The sequence below is a fragment of the Akebia trifoliata genome, chromosome 14, assembly GCF_017979445.1.
Source record: "Akebia trifoliata isolate Shusen 1 chromosome 14, ASM1797944v1, whole genome shotgun sequence".
Classification (NCBI taxonomy): Eukaryota; Viridiplantae; Streptophyta; class Magnoliopsida; order Ranunculales; family Lardizabalaceae; genus Akebia; species Akebia trifoliata.
In genome coordinates this window covers 6620322-6629628 of record NC_141388.1, presented here as the reverse complement: position 1 = coordinate 6629628, position 9307 = coordinate 6620322, and the positions used below count along the sequence as shown (strand labels likewise).

General features: G+C 34.8%; 1 protein-coding gene across 1 annotated transcript; it reads left to right on the top strand.

Moving 5' to 3' along the window:
- The first annotated feature begins 1753 nt into the window (after window positions 1-1753).
- Window positions 1754-5334, top strand: LOC147385868 (E3 ubiquitin-protein ligase RZFP34-like). Its single transcript, XM_086424182.1, has 13 exons — window positions 1754-2018; window positions 2260-2393; window positions 2502-2589; window positions 2702-2761; window positions 3278-3310; window positions 3398-3475; window positions 3573-3616; window positions 3715-3755; window positions 3862-3944; window positions 4099-4190; window positions 4280-4349; window positions 4444-4485; window positions 4583-5334. The coding sequence occupies exons 2-13, from the start codon at window positions 2293-2295 to the stop codon at window positions 4721-4723; spliced, it is 873 nt and encodes a 290-aa protein (XP_086280308.1). The 5' UTR covers window positions 1754-2018; window positions 2260-2292; the 3' UTR covers window positions 4724-5334.
- Window positions 5335-9307: the final 3973 nt, after the last annotated feature.

Genomic DNA, 9307 nt, shown 5'->3' with positions numbered 1-9307 from the left:
ATATTGCCATGCATCTCGAGGTGTGGAGAATCGAAAATCACCCCCACTTTTATAATATTATTTTGTTGTCAAATTAATGGTATCCCTTTCATTGTAATCATATCTACGGCATAAGTGAACCATCTTCAACCGCTAATCTAAGTCAAAAAAATCCTTAAATTTTCCTTCAAACACTCAATTGTCTTTAAACTCGTCAACTTTTAATCTATTTTCTCTAATCTAATTGTCATCATCTTCATTATTATATTCCACTTTTTCTACAATAATAAATAAAAAAAACTCCTAATCTTTCTTTTAAAACTTCATCATCTTTAATTTTCCTTAAAATTACATATTGAAGGAGATGGTCTCGAGATTGGTTATTGGTTCGAAGGTTGAATTCTTTTTACACCACGTATTGATTGAATGCGATGGATACTTCTAAAGTAAACTTAATTTTTTTTTTTCTAATCAAAATTTGAGAAGTGAGGATATATTGGGTATGTTTGATCGTAAGAAATTCATTTCAACGTAGGTTGAATTCCTTGAAAAATATAAAAAAGGAATTGCATAATTAAGATTGTAGAGTCAACTCGATCATTTTCCACCATTTAATTACATTAGTAAAATATCAATAGAGTGTTGTATAGTTTTAAATTTTAATTAAAACAGTAAAGAGTCAACTTCAAATTCCGGCTAGTCCACTTGATGGATTTCAAGGTGACTCAGCCCTAAAATTCAATTGAACAAACCTTTAGGGATATTTCAATGGTTATCCATAAGAGTCGTGATAATCTGACTACCCCACGTGACACACTCAATCAACTATCTTGACGTGACAAGTTTGAAAATCGTAGACCTGTAAGTTTTGAGATACACATTTTACAAGGAGGTGTAATTATGTATCCCGAGACATACAAATATGCGACTATGAAACTAGTCACTACGACAAGGATGATTGAGTGTGCCACGTGGGCTAGTCAGATTATCACGATTCTATACGTATTTTCATCACTTTATTACACAAAATTGACAACGAGGTTTTATTTGGATAAGATCAATGGCGAATATTAATACAATGTTGTAATAAACATGTGCATTTGATGGACAAATCATTTACGTGGTCAATGGTCAACGGTCAATAGATGCTGATTTTTCTCATAGACTTCTTAGAATATAGTGTTCTCCTTCATCTCTTCGAACGAGAGAAGAAAGAAAAATATTGACGGTCGCTTCTCTTCCCCATCCGTCGAAACAAAACCTTAGGTGGACGATCGTCATCGTCTACCTTCACCGTAGGTGATCATAATAACCGCTCAGGACTTGCCACGTGGAGCAGTAGATCGTAAAAGACTAATAATAACATGACACGCGGTCTATATCCGAATGACGTGGCTAGGTCATAGAACCATAGATCTTTTTTCTTTTGTATCACAAAGAAAAGGATCTATGCTATGTGTTTTGCCACGTCATCCACGTACAGATCGCGTACGTTTATCATGAGTCAGAGTAACAAACTCTCCCGTTGGTGCGGGTCCACTGACGACAAAAATGTTGGTTTACATCACATGTTGGGCCCCACATCTAGTCAGCAATTACTCAGAACCTATCTTCTCGTGTTACGTGTCCCATACTTTACCTCCTATATCTTTCAACGGCCGCCAGCTGTTTTCGAAACAGACAAAGACTTATTAAACAAGTTATTATTAATTTCCAACTTCACCCCTATCTTTATAAACATTTCCACCAATTATATAAGAAAACTGAGTCCCTAGCCTAGCGAGACAAACGGGTCATAACAGTACTTCACCTTCTTCGTATTTATAACTTTGACCAACGCGTTTTTCCCGCCACCAACAAAGTAGAGCCGACTCGGTAGTTATAAAAAGGCGTCTCCTTTGTGTCCGAAAAACCAACTCGCTTCTTCACCTGTTCACAAAACCAGGGGAAAGAAAATCTGGTTTTTCTTGAATCGCTCTGAAAAATCAGATTTTTGGGCAAGAAAGAGTGAAAGAGCTAATTTTAAGGAAATTTTAAAGGTGGGTTTTTTTGTTCTTTCTTGGATAGGATTCTTGGTCCTCTACTTATTGCCTATATGAATTTATCCACCCTTTAATGGTGGTATTTGGGGCTCAATTTCGCTAAGAGAAACTTATTTTATGAAGAACTGCTCGATTTTATATCCGGGTCTTGATTTTTATTTGTTTTTCTATATGGGGTATTTGTTAATTTTCCTTGTTATTTGTTTTTGTTGAATTTCTTTTATTTCCTGGGTTTCAGGTTTTTTAAAGGTAGAAAAAGATTTGGAAAATAATGGATGGAGTTTTCGAACCCCAGTTGTCACATGGATCTGACTTCATCAACCATACTGAGAAAGACGAGTCACCGATGGAGCTGGGCTCTGGGCATTACGGGTATTTATTGAATTCTTCAACTATCTTTTTTATTTTATTTTTTAATTATTTATTATGAAAAGTTTGTGGGTTTATTTGAATTTTTGTTGAATTAAATGGAATGTTTAGGTGTACACATTACAGAAGGAGATGCAAGATCAGGGCACCTTGTTGCAATGAAATATTTGATTGCAGGCATTGTCATAATGAAGCAAAGGTGTGGTCTTGGTTTCTTTTTTTATTTTTTATTTATTTTTTAGATTCTAGTTTTTTTTAATTTTTAATTCTAAGTGGAGGAAACAAAATGAAACATTTCGTTTCTTGAACAGAATTCGATGGAAGTTGATCCTCTCGACAGACATGATATTCCTCGCCATGAAATTAAAAAGGTTAGTATTTTCCCTTTAATTCTATCAACATATATATCTAAGAGCCTGAATTAAATAATTTTGTTGATTCCCCTCTCTTATTTAATATTTTTTTTCTCTTGTTTCAAAGGATTTTAATTTAAGGGGTTGTTTTTGTTTCAATTTTTTTTTTTTTTTTAGAATCAGATTTTTTTTTTTATTTTTATTTTTAGTAAAAAGGTCTATTTTTGTGAGGTGAGTGGGGTTTTGGGGAACTCATGGAAACTCTCTTTTTAGTTACTTTTTGATCTTCAAATGTTATGTGGGGTCTCAAAATGTTATGGATTGTTTCTAAAATCTAAAGATAGCAACATATTTATGGATAAGGTTTATCATCTTTACTGATAATATCTTTTAGGTACTTTTATTTAGTTATTTATTTATTTATTTATTTATTTATTTTTCCTTCTCAGGTTCTTTTTGAATTTTTTTTTTCCTAGGCAAATTAAATTGTAAAACAAAAACACTGATCCATTTTTTGTGTTCTTATCCTTTCAGGTCATCTGTTCCTTGTGTAGCACAGAACAAGATGTGAGTGACGTACACATAAACTTGTTTTACACAAAAGAATAAAATAATTGTGAATTGAAATTGATCTTGTATGTTCTCCAATTTCAGGTTCAGCAGAATTGTATTAACTGTGGGGTTTGCATGGGAAATTACTTCTGTGCAAAATGCAATTTCTTCGATGACAATGTAAGCATTTCAAACACGCAGTCATGCAACCTTAAATCATTTTCTTTACACCAGGAAATGATTTCTCACAAAAAGCTTTTTTTTTTTTGGGTTTCAGATTTCGAAGAACCAATACCACTGTGATGGATGTGGAATATGCAGGTTGAATCCTCCACCAATATGCCTTACTTTGGTGTTTTTTTTTCCCCTCTCTCATTGTGTAATTTTCACTCACAAATCGCCCTTGTTTGTTATTACAGAACCGGAGGTGAGGAGAACTTCTTCCACTGTGATAAATGTGGTAAGTAATCTGACCACTTCATGTGTTGAATTTCTGCCTTATTGGGGTCTCTCTTTCATTACTTGTATATTAATTGATGTTGGGGTTTTTTGGATTCCTTCTTCAGGATGTTGTTATGCAATGTCATTGAAGGATTCACACCGTTGTGTAGAAAGAGCGATGCACCACAACTGCCCCGTCTGCTTTGAGGTAAAAATTAATTGAAGATTTCAGACTTTCTCTTATGCTACTTGTTTCAATTGGTTATATTTATGATTTTGCTCCAAGTGTTCTAGACTGGAAACCTTGTGAGTCATAGGTAAACTCGGATTCTAACTTTTTGCTTTTCCATCTACATGTTCAGTATCTCTTTGATTCCACGAAAGACATTAGTGTCTTACAATGCGGACACACGATGCATTTGGATTGCTTGAAAGAGATGGAGCTCCATTTTCAGTAAGTGTTTCAAAATGAAAACACAACCAATTAAATTATTTATGGGTTGGGTTTCTTTATTGATATATAAGGCTTTTATGATTATTCAGGTTTTCATGTCCCGTTTGCTCAAAATCGGTCTGCGATATGTCGAGAGTATGGGAAAAACTTGATCAAGAGGTATATTAATGTGATACCAATTTCATTTAATTATTCTTTTAAAATATTCTATGCTCTACATTCCAGCTGATCTTCGATTAAAAACTGATTTCAGATTGCTTCCACGCCCATGCCCGAAATGTACCAGAACAAGATGGTAAGGAGAATAATAATGAGCAAAACTTGTATTTTCCATCGGTAATCTATGGTGATCGGTCTCTAAAATTTCTCGATTTGGTGCTATAAATGATCAGGTTTGGATCCTCTGCAATGATTGTGGCTCATCATCCGAGGTTCATTTCCATATCATGGCACACAAGTGCCTAAGCTGCAAATCCTACAATACTAGGCAGACACAAGGTGGCAGCCCTGCTTCATGCTCAACAAGAATTTGAGAGATGATGAGACGAAAACTGCTAAATTAAAGCTTTTTTTCCCCTTCCCAGAGGGTATTATGAAGATGGGTTTCTCTTCTTTCATGAATGAGAAGCCAGCAGTGACAAATATTGCTGAATTTGCTGATTGTTCCTCTGTAAATTCACGTATGGGGGTATATTATTAACGGAAAGGAGCTTGCTTTCGCGAAATGGTGGGATTCCTAATTGACCTTCAACATAGGGTTCTGGATGGTTTCGGTTTATGGCTGATGGTGCAAATCAAGCAGATTGTCAAATGAACTTGTCGATTATATCATCACATATTATCTGAAGTGAGCATCATGATTCCACCATGAAGTCGTTTTGTTCATTGGCTTCCCCATTGTGAACAGGGCATTTGTGAGAAATAATCCTACCTAGCAGCTTTGCTTGAATAAGATTATAATCCATCTGTGTTTGATTACTAATGCAGCACAGTTGAGGATTCTTATGTATACAATAGAGAAGTCTTTGTTAGATCAATTAATGAAGCATGGTACATTATGTTTGAACATAGCTAGTGAAGGAGAATGTTGGATGGATATCTCACCTCTTTTGGGAATATATTCTATGAGTTGGTTTGTTACAAATTCCAGTTTCTACTTCCTAGATTCTGTGTCTAAGAGAAGCAAAAGCCAAAGAGTGTGGGAAGCTACATCCAAGAGATTCTTGTTTGTTACAGAAATTGACAAAAAGGTCGTGGAGAGGTTGAATTGATTCTGATGTTTAATTGATGAGTTAAGAAGCACCACCCCTATACGTTTTTCAGTGTTGGCTTCTCATATTGGCTCTTGCGGGAAAGCAGTACCACCAAGGCTTCTCAAAAATCCAATTTTGGGCTTTCCGCAAAAGCTGTTACTAATAAACGTGTTTTTTTTGGATTTTTTATATTCAAAGCCCAAAAAACCACGGAAAAAGTTTAACGAACGTACCCTAATTTCCTAAATATTGTACATTTATAAATCTAATAACAATCAAAGTAGAATATCAGAATTCAGAAATAAAGAGAGCATGACACATAATTGATTTGGTTGGGCAGTAATGACACCTACAGCATCAAGGCACGGACAATAAGGTTTGTGAGATTGAAGCACAAACACGGCATGTGAGATTTTTCTTTTTTCTTTCTTTTTCTTTTCTTTTTTGATTTGTGAGATTTTTCTTTTTTCTTTCTTTTTCTTTTCTTTTTTGATTGGTAAGCTGGGGCTGTATAGGGTCTCTCCCTTTCATTAATGATCGAAGCTGAAAGAAATTACATATTGTCCTCTTGAATTATTATAAGCAACTCCCAAGGGATACAATTTTTGTCCAAAGCAATTACAATGTTACATACCCTTCATTTGAGTTCCTTCGTAGCCTTGTTTTAAGCCCTTGACTTTCATTTTGATACGCATGTCCCTATCGTTAGGTTAAAACTTGATGGTCTTTCCAAAGAAAAGAAATTAACACTATTCCTTGATCATAAATCAAGAAAACCCTTAATCAGAAGATAAGAAACCCTCTCCTAACAGTGCATGTCGAAAATCCAAGTGTTGGTCTAGTATTTGGACGGTCTGGATCAATTCTCGTGTACGTGATTAGAATCATGATTTTCTGACAACCTGACATGACATGTGTTAGAATCATAGGTTCTTTTCTCTTGGGATACACAACTGTACATCCCCATAAATACGTGCATTTGTGTGTCCCAAAAAAATAATCTATAATTTTAACACATGTCAAGGGGGAGGGGGGCATGTGGTGTGACACATGTGACTTTTAATATTATTCATGTGTTTATTACATAACCCATACGTCACGGATAGGCATCCATAATGTCACTTGAACCCTCTTTAGTTTAAAATTTTCTCACCTATTAAACAGTTAAACTTCCCACTATAAAGATCTAGTGTTGAGCCCCACATGGGAAAATATCATTGTTCTTCATAGAAAAATATCTATAACAAAGGGATGGTATAAGCTCAACATCATTGATCTGACTATGGTGGAAAGCCAACAATAAAATTTTCTATAACTTGACACCTCACACTCCTCAAGCCCTACCATCTCTCTCTCTATCTGTATATAAGTAGTTCTTTATCTTCTTCAAGAGTGCAAGATCTTCAAATAGAGAACTACAACTGTGTACAAAGGTTTAGAGGACCTTCTAGCCATGAAGAGGACCTTATTATTATTGCCAATTCTTATGCTACTTGTGTTTGCAAACTCGGGTTGTGCTAAGAATAGGAGGTTGGCAATGATGGAGGATAAGCGTGATGTGGGAACGACTGTGTTCGAGCAACCGAGTGAAAAAAAGGAGATCATGGGGAAGAAGAGCGTCGAGGTGGATCAGCCTAATGTAAACAACCACCATAGTATTCCAAGCAATCTTACAGTGGTTGGGATAATAGCCAGGATCAACCTGACCCTGTAGATGAGGTTCAATCCTAGAGCACAAGAGATAAAGAAAAATACTAAGCAACTTTAGCTCTCTGTATGTGAAGTATGCAACTATTATAGTGACACTAAAACCTAGTAATATGGAAGTAACTTGTTTGTTATGGAGAATTTTTGTTCTTGATTTACCATGAATTAGATCATGAATGATGAATGATATTATTATCGGGCTTACTGTTTAGGAGTAAGAAGATAGATTAATAAGTGATGAATGATATTATTATCGGGCTTACTGTTTAGGAGTAAGAAGATAGATCAATGACTTATTATATGAAATATTTCATGTTTATTATTATTTTTTCAATAAAATATATGTTGCTTCCTAGCATCCTTATAGGATTAGGAGTAAGAAGATAGATCAATGACTTATTATATGAAATATTTCATGTTTATTATTATTTTTTCAATAAAATATATGTTTCTTCCTAGCATGCTTATAGTATATTAGCAATTGATAGAACCGAACCGAGTTTAATTTGATTTGGATTGATTTAGTTCTATGAGCAAGTCAGTTTGGTTTTGATACTTGTTTAGTAGAATTGACCTAGGTCAGTTTGATTTCAATTTGATCCCAAATCGAATCAAATTGGACCAACTTGCACCCCTAATTGGGAGAATCTATGCAATAAAACATAAGGGTGGGTCCTCCTCTAGTTATAGTTTTGTGAGGGCATCCTACTCCACTTAGAGTGGAATGGGTCCATGCACTATCTTGGCGGATTTTTTTATATTATTATCTACGAAATAGCTAATAAATCCTTGTAGAGTTGGAAAATTCTTGTGGGGGTAAGTGCCATCCATGCCCCCACTGTAAATCCGGGAGCAAATGCTTTGTAGCGCGTTTCTCTTGTAGCTCTTATCAACGGTTGAGAGTGTGCCACATCAACAAGGTAGTTTCATCCAATCGTTTAACTTTAGGAGTTCAGTTACCATCCATTCTCACAAACACTTGATTAAAGAACAAAAACAGATTTCTTTGATTTTGATTTTAAAATTGATCTAAACCGTGAATCCAAGAGGACCGTGTTATTAATTTTCTTCAAGTTGATGTTCCTTGGACTGTAGAGCAAGAGCTACGTGAGAAAATGCGCTACAGAGGATTTGTCGCTCCCCTTAAATCTGCTCGTCTCCATGTACATTTTATTTATTTTTTATGGGTAAATTGGACTTGAACCCACCACTTCAAAGTCGCCTTGTAATGTGTCAAAACACTCTAAAACTAAGCCATGGGTCCATTCATTGTAAGAAAAAAAATTGCATCAACATTCAAAAATCCATGTATGTGAATAAGATGAGAAAAATGATAATTTAGGTAATCCGAAAAATATTATAGTCTGAGATGGGGGTTGAAGGATCATTCACATATAAAAAATGTATTAAGGGTCTATTTGACTATACGCATGAAAAATGAAGGAAAATTTCATTTTTTTAATGAAAAATCATATTTAAAAAAAAAAAAATTAATGGAAAATAAATTTTCACCCTCATCCCAAAATACCACAAATACTAGATTTCATTTTTCCACCTAAACCCTTAAATGAAATCCACTCTAAATTTCCACCCCCTAAAGTAAAACCCTAACCTTCACTAGAGCTTAGAAAGATAAAAAATGATGAATCAGATTGCCAAAAGAGAAGAAAGTCGTAAGGAGATCAATGGATGAGGTTTATACAATTCCAAGTACGAAGATGCTGTAAATTTGTAAGAAAAAAATTGCAAATTCCTTCGATATAAGAAGTCTCTTTCTCTTCCCTTAGGGGTTAGGATTTTGTCCATATTGGGACAACCAATAGTAGAAATTTTTTTGTGAGAATAAGAGTGAAAAAAATAATGTGATGGCTAATTAGGAGTGAAAAACAATTTGATAGTGACAATAGTGGCATATTTTTTTTTATCCACCCCTAAAATCTATTGCAATAACTCACAAGTTCATGGACTTTGAAAATTTTTACGGAGGCAAGTGCCCCCATTGTAAATCCCTTCCCTCCACCTCTGCCTCCACCTCCACGTCTTCTTCCTTCTCTTTTTTTTTTTTTTTTTTCCTTTCAAGATTTATTTTTTTGGGATGATCAAATTATTGTTGGGTCTTGTTAATGTGTCACCAGAGGGTACACGTTGAAAGTACAA

Coding starts and splice junctions, on each gene's coding strand:
- LOC147385868 (XM_086424182.1), top strand. CDS start 2,293: ATGGATGGAGTTTTCGAACCCCAGTTGTCACATGGATCTGACTTCATC. Junction 2,590..2,701: donor ATTGTCATAATGAAGCAAAG/GTGTGGTCTTGG, acceptor TTTCTTGAACAG/AATTCGATGGAAGTTGATCC. Junction 3,945..4,098: donor ACTGCCCCGTCTGCTTTGAG/GTAAAAATTAAT, acceptor CTACATGTTCAG/TATCTCTTTGATTCCACGAA.